The sequence below is a fragment of the Physeter macrocephalus genome, chromosome 12 (assembly GCF_002837175.3).
Source record: "Physeter macrocephalus isolate SW-GA chromosome 12, ASM283717v5, whole genome shotgun sequence".
In the NCBI taxonomy this organism is placed as follows: domain Eukaryota; kingdom Metazoa; phylum Chordata; class Mammalia; order Artiodactyla; family Physeteridae; genus Physeter; species Physeter macrocephalus.
The window spans coordinates 71,343,854-71,357,580 of NC_041225.1; the positions used below are offsets into that span (position 1 = coordinate 71,343,854).

The following is a 13,727-nucleotide window of genomic DNA, read 5'->3' on the forward strand; positions in this document are numbered from 1 at the left end:
TGCCTACAGCCTGTGCTCCGCAACAAAAGACACCACAATGAGAAGCCCGCTCACCGCAACTAAAGAAAGCCCATGTGCAGCAACAAAGACCCAACGCAGCCAAAAATGAACAAATAAATTAAAAAAAAAAAAAGAAAAAGAACCTTCAGTGATAAGAATCCCTAGAGGTAAAGCTGATATAAGTGAAATGACGACAGTCAAAAAACACTAAAGGGACTTCCCTGGTGGCACAGTGGTTAAGAATCTGTCTGCCAATGTAGGGGACAGGGGTTTGATCCCTGGTCCGGGAAAATCCCACATGCCGCGGAGCAATTAAGCCCATGTGCCACAACTACTCAGCCTGCGCTCCACAGCAAGTGAAGCCACTGCAATGAGAAGCCCGCGCACCGCAACTAGAGAAAGTCGGTGCTCAACAACAAAGACCCAACGCAGCCGAGAATAAATAAATAAATAAATTTATATTAAAAAACCCCACTGTAATAGAAGATTAGACTAGGCAACCACTGAAACACAGTGATCTCCATTTACAGAAAATAGTAAGTAAAAATGAATTTTATGATTTACCAACCGTCATAGCCCAGATTTGCCCAAGGAGACATAACTACTAAATGTAATGTAGTTCCCTAAAGGGATTCTGGAATACTGACATTTAAGCTGAGCAAATCTGAATAAATGTAGAATTTAGTTAATAATAATAATAATACATAATAATGTAAGAATATTAGTTCATTAATTGTGACCAATATGTATACCAATGTAAGATGCTAACAGGGAAAACTATTTAATAGGGGAAACTGTGAGGGGAGGAGATATCAGGCAGAAGAGTATACAGAAACTATTTTCTGCTCATGTTTTCCATAAATCTGACACTTCTAAAATAAAAACTTCATTAAAAAAAATTCCAATGCACAACTGAAACATATACTTCAATTAAAAAAAAAAATTCTAGTTATCCTGAGAGTTACCACCTATCCTATATCCTGCTACACTGTAAGTTCCTTCTGAGTTGAAGTCATAAGCATTTTTGATTATTAGTGTCTGGCACACAGTTATCCATAAACATTATGCAAGCAGGTGACCAAATATTAAAGAAAAGTCTAAAAGCCTTAGAACGTAACTATTTAATCTTTTTTTTCTGTTAGAAGATCTTAACATTTTGTAGGGTATTAATTATGAATATATGCTATCAAAATCTAAAGTGGTAAAACAAAATTACAACTTTTAAAACAATTTCAGGGCTTCCCTGGTGGCGCAGTGGTTGCGCGTCCGCCTGCCGATGCGGGGGAACCGGGTTCGCGCCCCGGTCTGGGAGGATCCCACATGCCGCGGAGCGGCTGGGCCCGTGAGCCATGGCCGCTGGGCCTGCGCATCCGGAGCCTGTGCTCCGCAACGGGAGAGGCCACAACAGAGGGAGGCCCGCGTACCGCAAAAAAAAACAAAACAAAAAAAACAATTTCAAGTAAAAAATTTTGATGTATAACATAGAAGACATTTGTAGGTTAGGTTATCAAATTCTCACATGAAGATATTGTCTCTCCACATTCTAATACACATCTTTTAGATATAATGAAAAAAATAAATCAAGAATTTATTTTTGATGCATGCAAACTTAAGTTAAACATTACTAAAATAACCTTACCTGACAAATTTTTTCCCAGATCTCATCACAGCCAGCTTTTTCCTGAAAACTTAGTGCCAGATCATAGTTTTCAGCTTCTGACCAAACAATTAATGTATCCTGTTTAAAAATAAAGATTTCTGTATCATCACACCAGAAAAGAAACAACTACAAAGTATAAATAAAAATCAAGAGGACAGGAAACAGCGCAGCAATGCCCTCAGGTAAGTGCAATTAATGTACACTCAAATGACATCATATAACTGTATTTTGTTATCCTTTGAAATTTTAGTAATATCTGGCAATGAAATCATAGCTCTGGTACTGAAAATGAGTGAGCAATTTTCTGAAACAAAAAATATTAAAACATGTTAGCAGGCTCTAGCTCATGTTACCAAGATAATGTTTAATGGAAAGTCTAGCATTCTTGGCCAAAATATCATGTAGACATTTTAATCATCTACTTCCTATTGTTTCCAGAAAGTCAGCTGTTCCACTCACTAACCACCTACCCGTTTATTTTTCCCTTCAAGCTGGTTACCAGTAGGCTAACTAATAGCTGAAAATTATCCTAAGGTTTGACCCTTTCTATTTTTGCCTTTTTTAAATCTGGAAAAGCCTTCAGGATATTAAGGAGTGTGAAACAATGGTGACAGAAAATACTTGCTCTACCTGTATTACCAATAGCACCTAGTTCAGCAGCTTAGATAGTAAAAAAATTAAGAACCTCAGTTTCAGATAAGTGCTTTTCTAGGATGTCCTTAATTATATCCCTCCCGAAAGGTTATGCCTTTTAGGGAAAAGTTGTCAACTCCCGTATTAAAAACTAAGGTTTGATTTTAAATTAAAACATGCAAGTTTAAACACGAAAATCACTATGCAACACCTAAATGAAATGGACTTTTAAAGAATACATAATAATGAAAGTTTAATATGGCCAAAACTTTGATTTAAAAAAAAATGCACATTTAAGTTTATTCCCTAATTATCAAAAATGTAATCTATGGGGCTTCCCTGGTGGCGCAGTGGTTGAGAGTCCGCCTGACGATGCAGGGGACACAGGTTCGTGCCCCGGTCCAGGAAGATCCCACGTGCCGTGCTGGGCCCGTGAGCCATGGCCGCTGAGCCTGCGCGTCCGGAGCCCGTGCTCCGCAACAGGAGAGGCCACAACAGTGAGAGGCCGGTGTACCGCAAAAAAAAAAAAAAAAAGTAATCTATGAAAGCACCTTATATTTATTAATTGTTCAGCTGACCAGTACTTATAAACATTATGGCCTGATATTAAAAAATATATAAAATTAAAAGTTAGCCCCAGGGACTTCCCTGGTGGCGCAGTGGTTAAGAATCCGCCTGCCAATGTAAGGGACACGGGGTTCAATCCCTGGTCTGGGAAGATCCCACATGCCACGGAGCAACTAAGCCCGTGTGCCACAACTACTGAGCTCACGTGCCACAACTACTGAAGCCCGAGCGCCTAGAGCCCATACTCTGAAATGAGAAGCCACCACAATGAGAAGCCCTCGCACTGCAACGAAGAGAAGCCCTCGCGCTGCAATGAAGAGTAGCCCCCGCTCGCCGCAACTAGAGAAAGCCCACACGCAGCAATGAAGACCCAACGCAGCCAAAAAAAAAAAAAAAAAAAAAAAAAGTTAGCCCCAGATTAATAAAGACAAAGTTTTAAAAATGAAAACATTTCAATACTTTGGTAGCTCATCCCTTAATTAATCTAGGCCTCAGATTAATCCTTATTTGCTGTGTGATCAGGTAAGAACACTGAAAATCTGTGTTCTAGCTTCAGGCTGGCCATGCTTCTTGGAAGGGATATTTGCCATCAGCTATTCCAAAATTTTATCAGGTTGTTTAAAAACCTTTAGTGGCTTCCACCATGTAGAGAAGAGGTTGTGGAATCTTTTTTAAAAACCAGTAGAACTCTTCTTATAAACAAAATTTTAGTAAGAATCTCCATTAAAAAAAAAAAAGATAAAAACAAGTCTATTCTAGTTAAAGCACTAGGGCACCCACACAAGCTCCATGTTCTTTCCTCAGTTCCTCAGTTGTTTTTTTAGAGCCCTCCTCAAAACAGCTACATGAACAGTGCTCTCCAAACTTTAAAAAACCACGTGCCTCAAATTACTTACATATTATATACAGAAATATCATATTACTATAGCCATATTTTATAAAACATACAGTAAAATAGAAATTAAAAGGCTTATATAAAGATTAAATAAGCAATATTTTAAAATGTTTAAACTGCTCCATATCATTATTATATGGCTCCATATCATTAAATGGCTCCATATCATTATTATTTAGAATTTTAAGACCCAATATAGTTAGGGCACAGTATACCCATAAATGATAGATACAAATCTGTATTTAGTGACATCCTTTTAATAATTCTGAATTTGGGGGGAGGGCAAACTTTTTGTAATATCTATTTTATCATTATTTCAGCTTTGTCACTTGCCTGACAGATTACACTAGGAGTGTAAATGTCAGTTTGACCATTATCTTGTTCACTTGCACTTACAGTACTGTTTTCAACCCATTTTAAGGCACATGCTCATTTTGTTAGGGTTACAGGTTAGTTTAAATTGGAAAATATCTGTAAACAGTTATCTGCACATACAGGCTATAACTCACAATAGGAGGGGAACACTTTTCATGGAAAAGTTACTCTTCTCTCAGAATACTATTCTTATTTTTGACTCTTGACTGTGTGACTTTATTAAATATTTGCAAAATTCAACTTCTTTTGATACAATAAACAGGTTTCTTCTCCAATGATTCATACTGTGCATTCTATTTTGGAGATCACTATTACAACAGAACGAATGAAATTCAAAACCATTTATCCAGGCATCCAAGGCCCTTTGTATTTTGGTTCCAATCTACCTTCTGAGAGAAAAGTCGAGGTAAGCAACAAAGTCTGAATTAAGATAATTGAGTCCCCTTCTTCCTATCATTTTCCTTTGTTCTTTCCTTCCCATTCTTAACACTAAACTCTTACCCATAAGCCAGTCAAAATTCCAGAAACTAATAGAATTTATATTCAGAATCCTTTTTCAATGCAAAGAGGACTGACCTTGGGAGATGTTTAAAAACATAGATTCCCATGCTTCTCCCTGGGTACAGGTCTGGAGTAAAGCCCAAGAATCCTTATTTTTTAACAAGGGTCTCGGGTAATTCTTTGGGTAAGTCAAAATTGAGAACATGACCGAAGTGTATCTCTAGTTGGTTAACAGAGGATAGGGAAGTGCCATCAAGAGTAGGCACCTTCCATCTCTATGTACCTATCCCAAATGGGTGACAAAATCCATCTTTCCTTTTCCTCCTCCTCCATATCTTACTGTCAGAAAAAAGTACCCATAAGAAGAACTCCTTAGAACTGCGTATTCCAAGGGTCAAAGTTCCTAGGTGAGAGAATATAGAGATGGCACAAGAATACTGAAACCAGAATGAAGTGTCAAGTGGCACAGTTTCCTAAATATCCAAAAAGCCTAGATTGAGTCAAGCCCAATTTTTCATAGTACAGTCTGTTTCAACGATTGTACTTTGTGACATATTTTTTCTAATCTGTGTGTGGCACACATATCTTTGGGACGTTATTAATGCCTCTGTTTAAACCAAGGAAAGCTTAGAGTTTTCTTCTACTAACTAAAACAATCACCACTATGTCCCTATGAAAGTCAGATTTAAAATGAGCTTGCAGGGAGAATTATATTTGGTCTGGTCCTTAAAAAAAACAAAAAGGTGATTATGTCCAAGTCCAGGATGGGAGTAAGACATGAGCTAGAGAAGCTTGACAATTTAGCCTTTACTGTATCAAGTTTTAACAGTGTAGTTTTATTATGCATAATGGTTATTTTCAATCTTATATATTAAAAACATACTCTTGAGCCAATTACTGTTTAAATCAGAGGTTCTTAATCCAGAGTCTACAGATACCTTAAAATTTTATCTAAAACCTGCTGCATAATATCTATTTTGGGGAAAGGGTCTCCAGTTTTTATATATTCACAAAGGAATCTGTGACACATTTTTAAAGGGCCTAACAAACCAATGGATTATGTTTCAGTTTTCCTCCTTGATACTGATCTATTTCATTAACATGAATAGTATCTAGTCATGAAATATTTGAGATTCTACTGCTTGCCAGACTAACCCTATCTTTGCCCCCAATGACTTTGACAAAATTTATAAAGAGCTCAAGTTTTTCAAAGGAATAATATTTTTTTTTAAAAAAGGAAGATGGAAATATTAGATTTAATTTACAAGTTCAAAATCAATTTAAAGTCTGAAAATGAGTGAGATTAACCAGACAACGCAGCATGTAACTCTCTAGTAGTTCCTAATAGTAGCTGACTTAAACTCCTTCTGAGATAGATTTTTAAATAATGGTGTGGTGTAACATATAATCCAAGACAGACATGATGACACTACTTACAAACAGTGGTAGTATCTTATCTTCTCAAAATCTGTGATATATTTGGGTACCATGGGCATAACCCTGAACTAGAATGAGGACCTGGGAGCACCACCCACAGTTTCACTCCACTATTTTGGTGACTTTCAGCAAAGTATTTAACTTCTTTGACTTTCTTTCCTTATTGGAAAAGAGGAAAATACTGTCTACATAAGGATTATTGTAAGATTACTATGAATACAGTTATCTTATTGCACTTATGTGTCAGGTACTATGCTAAAGTCCTTTTCATACATTAATTCACAACTATTATGCGCGTTAGGTAGCATCTCCATTTAAAAAATGAGGTTCAGAGAAAATTTGCTCAAAATCATATAGCTAGAAATAACAGAATTAAAAAACTTAAAGAGTATCCATCCAACTCCAAACCCATGTTCCTGTTACTATGCCCTGTAAGAAATGTGAACAAATTCTAAAAGATGGCAAAGGTCTTAACAACTTGCTTCCCAAGCACCTCCCCTGTGGCACTGTAAGAAACAAAAAGGATCCTAACGAAGAAAGCCCCCTCTCCATCTGATTCCCAAAGATTCCTCCATTCCAGACCACCACCCAGAACACATCTTTACCAATCACTCTGCTACATCTTTCCAACCTAATCATTCACGTCCTCTACTTGTGCACCGGATCTATAGTTCAAGGTCAGAGTGGACTCTACTCATTACAAATTCATGCTGTCATTTGAATGCAGCATTCACAATTGTATAAACCTCTTTCCCTCTCACATACTCATCAGTCCATTCCTCACAGTGGCTCTCAGGCTAAACCCCAACATCCTCAATTTTATTGGATTATTTTGCCAATTAAGAGGTACAATAAGATAAGATCATTTGCATTTCCACCTTCATCTCAGTGGACATTCTTCTACCCAAAACCTAGAATATTCTCAGGCTTTCTCTTGGCAGGATATGAAACAGCATTTGCTGCCTGATTGGCTCTTCTTTCCTTACCACAATTACCTTCTCCCTTGGTTTGAAGACAACACATTTTCCAGATGCTCTATTCTTTCCAACTGCTTATTCTTTCTTCTTCTTTACTGGATCTTCCTTATTCCTGATTACCAAACACCTAATCCTGCAGCATGCCCTATATATCTCAAATCTATCCACCTCCTCTCTTTGTATCTACTGCCATCACCCTAACTCGATTCAACATTATCTCTAGCTTGGACTGTGCTGCACTCTCTCAACCAGTCTCCTAGTTATTGCCTCTCTTCAATTCTACAGATTGATATTACTATTTTGGATCATGTCACTTCTTTGCTGAAAACTCTTCAAAAGCTTTCAACTGCACGTACTCAACCAAGTATTATTCGATGAATGAATAAATGTGGACAATTCACAAAACTCAGTCTTAAGCTCTGTTCTTTTCTCAATTTGTATCTACTCTCTCAAAGGAGATCCTCTCTTGCAGCTAAAAATAGTGTCTTAATGATTCTCAAATCAGAATCTCCTGCATCAAACTCTCACTCTATCTCTAGTCCCAGGTGTTCAATTTTAAGACCTTTCTATTTATTTTACTCCAAAGCCTAAATGAAAAAAAGGCACAGAACAATATATTGTTTGCTACCACTTATGCCAATAAAAGAGAGAATTATATATATATATATAATTCCATGCATATTTGTTTACATATGCATAAAACCTTAGCAAGATATACAAGAAACTGGTAACACTGGTGGCCTCTAGCAAGGGAAACTGTATGGACAGAGTCCAGGGTGCGAGAGACTTCATAAACACCTTCTGATTTTTAACAATGTGAATGTATTACCTATTCAAAATAAAGAACCTTTTGTTTTTTAAAGAAACAAGTCTCTAACCCAACGATAAATGTAACCCTGCTTTCTTCTCAACTTCCCAGTTTCTGGAGAGAACCATCATTTTTGTGGCCCCAAGGCTCAAAAACACTACTAGTGACCTTTGATTCTTTGTTTTTCATATTTAATCATTCACCAACTCTTCCAGCACTTTCTTGAAAATGTACTGGAGTTCTTTTCCTTCTTTCCAATTCCATTTTCTACACTGGAACAGACTTTCATTTTCTTGGTCTGAATTATTGCAAAGGTCTTGCTACCTAAAGTTCTTCTGTTTCGCTCCCTACCTCCAATTCATTATTCATGACATTGCCACACCGGCTTCCTAAACACAGTATCACTTTCATGTTAGGCTCTCACTCAAGAACCTATAATGGCTCCCTTTTGTTTAGCAAACCAAGCTCTCAAATAAGAAACCTCTTAGGCTTAATAATAGAAACCAAATAGGCTTAATAATGCCTTTTGTGTCAGGTGTACTATTTCTTTCCCTATCACAGTTCCTTCAGCAGACATCACCAAGGAGAGTGAAGTTTTTCTCAATGACTGGCTCAAATCACTCTCTCCTTCCTCTAATTTTCTACTGCCCAAGTCTGTGGAATAAAGTTACTTTTCTTAGTATTTTGTGTTGGTGCATACCTGCTATATAATCTCAATTAAGAAACTTAACCTTTCTGTGCCTTAAGTTGCCTTATCTGTGAAATGCTTTCATGGACTCTTGATGAGGACTGGGTTAAAGCACTTTATCAGCTATCTTATTACTATTCTGTAACTGTTTCACGTGTTACGTATTATCTCCCAATAAAACCCAGGATGAGGACTTCCTTATACATCTCTCCCAAACCCAATTAACACAAAATTGTGCTTAATATAAAAGGTATACACCCTATGAGTCTGCTTTTGATTTAGTCAAGTGGGATTGATTCTATTGATAAATAACTTAGAATTTTGACACATGTATCAGGCACTTTATTATTCTGTGTTACACTATATAATCATTCTCTTTTGCTTCTAACAGTGTTTATTTAAATACTTCACAAGCTTATTGGCTCCTGTAGGTTAAGTATATCTTCTTCCCATTAACTATCAATACTTCGATATTGCCCACAGTAAGCAAAGAAAGTGATGTGAATCAATGATTTCCTATTGATATCGAGTCATTTGACATTAAACTCAACTCATTCTAACTTATTTTGAACCCACAATTCAGTACTTAGCTCATTTTAGAATTGTAATGTTAAAAGAAGAATGTTAAATATTCCTCTGTATTTATTCAATGAATTTTTTAAAATTAATTTTTATTGGCATAGTTGCTTTACAATGTTATGTTAGTTTCTACTGCACAGCAAAGTGAATCAGCTATACGTATACATACATCTCCTCTTTTTTGGATTTCCTTCCCATTTAGGTCACCACAGAGGACCGAGTAGAGTTCCCTGTACTATAGAGTGGGTTCTCATTATACTCAATGTATTTTAATGTAGCAAAATTTCCTATAAACTATGAATGTCTAATTAACTCACTCAAGGCTTTTTTAAAAATTAAAAACCCACTAATGATCAATATATTTCATATAAATTTTAGAAATAAGTAATTTTCTAAACTAATTTATTGAATACTTAAATGATGACATTTAAAAAAAGGTAATTCTAATGAACATAGAAAAATATCAGCGTGTTTGGAAATCCCAATTTGTGTAACCTGGTAAAAAGGCAAACTGAACAAGATTTTGGTGAAACAAACACATCTATTACAAAAAAAATAAGTCTAACATAACCCCTATATAGCTCTTTGATTTCTATTAGAAAAGTGCAGTCTATTTAAACAATAAAGAAAATAAAACAACTGACTCCATTTACACAGGTTTTTCATTCTTATACACAAAGCTTTTCCAGAGTATTCTCATTGCCAAAGAGTTCTCTTAAGCTTTAATGTTATTTAGTAAAAGTACCTCAATTAAGGAAAAAGATATTTTAAAAAGCCCTAATAGTATACTATTTAAAAGTAATTAATTACAAAAACATTTCCCCAATGGCATAAAAATTTTTAAAAATATTTTCCTCCTGTAATACTTAAATTTTCTAGCAGAGTAACATGACACACAAAGTTATGTCCCAAAGTTCCTAAAAATATCCACAGAACCACTGTGTAATTCTGGACTAACGATGGGGGATTATTTTATTCACAAACCTCCGCTATAATGTGATCTTTCTAGTTAAAACAACAGCTAAAGGATCTTGTATACAATTTGAGAAGAATCCATAACATAACTAATTTGTAGGGAGTCACACTTAAGAAGACAGTTCCTGCAAATTTTATATTCATGCAGGTAGAAAAAAATGGTTACAAAATATTGGTATTCCTTTCCCCCCAAAGCAAGCAAACAAAAAAACAAACCAAAAGTGGCTATCTGGTAAAAGTCAGTACAAAGACAGAGAGTAACCATCTGCCTGGCTGACTTAGAAATTAAATTTACCTTAAAACATCTAAGGTATAGGAAACAACTTCAGGTGTTCAATACAGAACAAATGTTTGATTCTCCATCAAAAAAGACACATAATATTTTCTTAGCAAAGGAAAAAACTATTAACTGAATATGGAAAATTTAAAAAATATTTCAAAGTACTAAGAATGCACTGTATACACAAAACAATTGTTTAAAAGTAAGACTTTTACTAACAATGCACTGTGCAATAGATGTAATTTCATTCCTCCAAGTGTGAAATATTTGTTTCTGAGCATCTAAATTTTCACTGACCTTGAAGAAAGTAGGCACTGATGATGCAAGTATAATTAATTTATCTTTTCCTTCAAATTATTTATCTTTTCCTTCAAAAACTTCTGCCATATTCACTTTACACACTCCACACAAAAAAAACTGGAAAATAATTTATCTTTTCCTCCAAAAATCTCTGGCATGTTCACTTTACACACAGAACACACACACACAAAAACCCTAGAAATAATCCAAATGTCTAACAATAGGTGTATATCATACATCATACAGTGTTTTAAAAAAATGCCCAACTAAATCTACATTAACATGAACAAATCTTCAAAGTAACGAGTGAAAAATGAAAATTGCAGAGTACATGTAAGAATAGGAGATCAACTGTGTAAAGTTTAAAAACACACAAAAGACTACATATTATTTATGGATACATACATATGCAGAAAAGGTATAAAATCAAGTAGTGAAATAATACACATCAACTTCAGAATAGTGGTTACCTATAGGCAGGGTGGAGAATGGATAGAATGAGATGGGTACAAAGGGAGTTTTAATTCTATCCACAATGTTCAACACTACAAAAAGATTTGAAACAAATATGGTATAATGTTAACATTGTTAAATTTGGTGGTGTTACACAGACACTCATTATATTATTCGCTGTACTTCTCAATTTTGAAATCTTTCATAATAAAAATGAAAACATTCACAGGATAAAGGAAAAGTTGAATCACTGCAGCCATTTCCAGACTAGACAATTAGCACACTAAAACACAACACAGGTTTTCTTTTCCCAAATAAGACAGTAAGTATCAACAGAAAACATTGCATAATAGGCAGTGTACACTTTCATGAAATATCCATTGGTTATTATATTAAAAATATACAACAATTAAAGAACAGGATTAAGTGCTTCTACTTCAAAAGCTTTATCTTTTGCTTGAGTCAAAGGATCCACTTTCACACCACAAACAGGCTTTCCTTGCTTTAAAGAGTACCCCTTTGAATTTTCTTTTATGCCATTTCCTTTAAATGTGACTGAGAATAAAAGGCTTAGTGTACAGGGTATAGAAGATACCTGGCTAACTGCAGTTAAATAAGACTAATGAAAACACTATATTCCAAAATAAAGTAACAGTGGCTCAATTCAAAGATAATAACTTCCAGAACAAAAGCTTTCACTTTTCAGTTTGAAACTTTTAACCTGCAAGGGAAATACATATAGCCTGTAATTCTGTTTACCATCCATGTTTTTTTTTTTGGTCAGAAAAGCTTTCCCATCTTTGTCAGATTAATACTTCCTTGATCACAGATGAAGTCTTTCAAATTAAAGATAAATATCTACTTGCCTGTTGTTTCTGATATGCAGTGTTTGGATTTATCTTTGATTCCAAGAGTAGTGATCCTGCAAGTTAAAAAAATAATTATTTATAAGTTTCAATTTATAAAATAGTGAATAAAACATCAGAATACACATTACAAAAACAACTTTTTTCTTCCCCCAGCAGGACATCTGAAGTAATCAAATGTAGTCCAATTTACATTCTTCTCTCAAGATCTGGGCTTCATATTTAATGTAGAACATATCATCCTATCCCCATATACCCTTAAAGGAAAAAATTCATCTAAGAACAACATTCAGACCAAGAATATGCGGAGACTAGATGACTTATTATAGTTTTATTGAAATGAAAAATTTAAGGTCTAAATGACCACCTGAAGCCAATTTTCTTTTTAACAAGGTTATTTTATTGCATTTCCAATTTAACAAATAAAACAAATTACAAAGGACGACAACAGGGATTTAAATACTTAGTACACAAATACAGAATTGCATTTATCCTTTACTCCTTAAGAACAAAAAGCAGGACACCTCATGTAAAAATAAATGTCCATGACTACTTAAAAGAAAAAGTGCAAGAGTACAAGATATGTCAAAAGTAAACCGAAGACTGCTATTTTTCTTTAATCTGCACATATCAGTTGCTCAAATCCAGCGATCAGATACAGTGAGGAAGGTGTTTTACTTAAGGCTGTACATTTTATAATTTTAAAATATTTCACGCAAGACTCGTACAATAAATCAACGAATACAAGTTTACAGTCTGCTCTGGTGTCCTAACTTGTTTTGGTTGTAAAGTATCCACTTGTTCACAGCACCTTCTAAAAGATAGCCTGGAGGGATCCCAGACTGAAGGTGTAAGTGCCTGTGCGTGCGTGTATCGTGGCAACAGTCTGCAATAACCCCAGGAAATAGATGCATTTTGGTTTTCCCCAGCACCTGTCGACTGTGGCAACTGGGGCTAGTTAGCAAAATCAGTTAAAAAAAAAAAAAAAAAAAGAAAGTTAAGTTTCACTAAACCTTTTGTACCAGGCATATAATGGGATAAGAAAATAAAGGGGGACGGGAAGGGTCAGTTCCCTAGAACGAGATCACTACCTTGTTTCTCATGACTTCCTCTCTTCTCTCTCACACTCTTCCCCCCACCTCTTTAAGAGGCGAGACTGGAGAGGAAGGGGTCAAGGGTTTAATAAGGAGAGGAGGCGGGGGAACAGAGAATCGGCGTCCGACTGAGGATAAATCCCGACAAAGTAGTTTGTCTTCACCGTACTGAAGTGCAGACAGAAAACCAATGCGCTGTCCCAAGCGGTGGCAATAACAGTACTCGGCCCAGGGCCTAAACCCCAAGGCTGTGCCCAAACTGGAGGCATGGTCCCCTATCCTACGGTTCCAATAACCTTACCGTCGGACTCTGCCCGAACCAGCAGCGACATTCCCTTGAGCTCCTCCACATAGGTGGAGGAGACGTGCCCGGTGCCTCGGTCGTCCCATTGCCGATCTTCGTTCAGGGTATAAACCTTCACTCGCCGCCGCGTATCCGACATGGTGGCTACTGTCCCCACAGCTCCAGCCGCCGCCTCCTTGCTCACCTCGTCCGCGCCCCTCACTCTAGAGAGACGGTACCGGCGGTGGCGGCAGCGGCGGCGGCGGCGGCTCCGGAGAGGCCCGAGTTCACCATGGCTCCCAAGGTTCAGCCGCGGGAAGGGGCAACAAGAACCACTGAGACCTTTCCGCCCGGAG

At 36.4% G+C, this 13,727-nt stretch overlaps 1 protein-coding gene across 5 annotated transcripts in view; it reads right to left on the reverse strand.

The window, feature by feature from the left end:
• LOC102974983 (serine/threonine-protein phosphatase 4 regulatory subunit 3B) overlaps positions 1–13,727 on the reverse strand; it is a 72,639-nt gene extending 58,912 nt beyond the window's left edge. For 2 of the 5 annotated variants that reach the window (XM_024118518.3, XM_055089187.1), the window contains exons 1-3: positions 13,390–13,725; positions 11,995–12,050; positions 1,640–1,738 (exon numbers count right to left, since the gene is read on the reverse strand). In XM_024118518.3, the coding sequence (XP_023974286.1) occupies positions 1,640–1,738; positions 11,995–12,050; positions 13,390–13,531 (297 nt within the window). In that variant the 5' untranslated portion in view covers positions 13,532–13,725. Of the gene's footprint in view, positions 1–1,639; positions 1,739–11,994; positions 12,051–13,389 lie in introns of all 5 variants that reach the window. The other 3 variants (XM_055089188.1, XM_028496543.2, XM_055089189.1) reach the window with 2 other exon arrangements.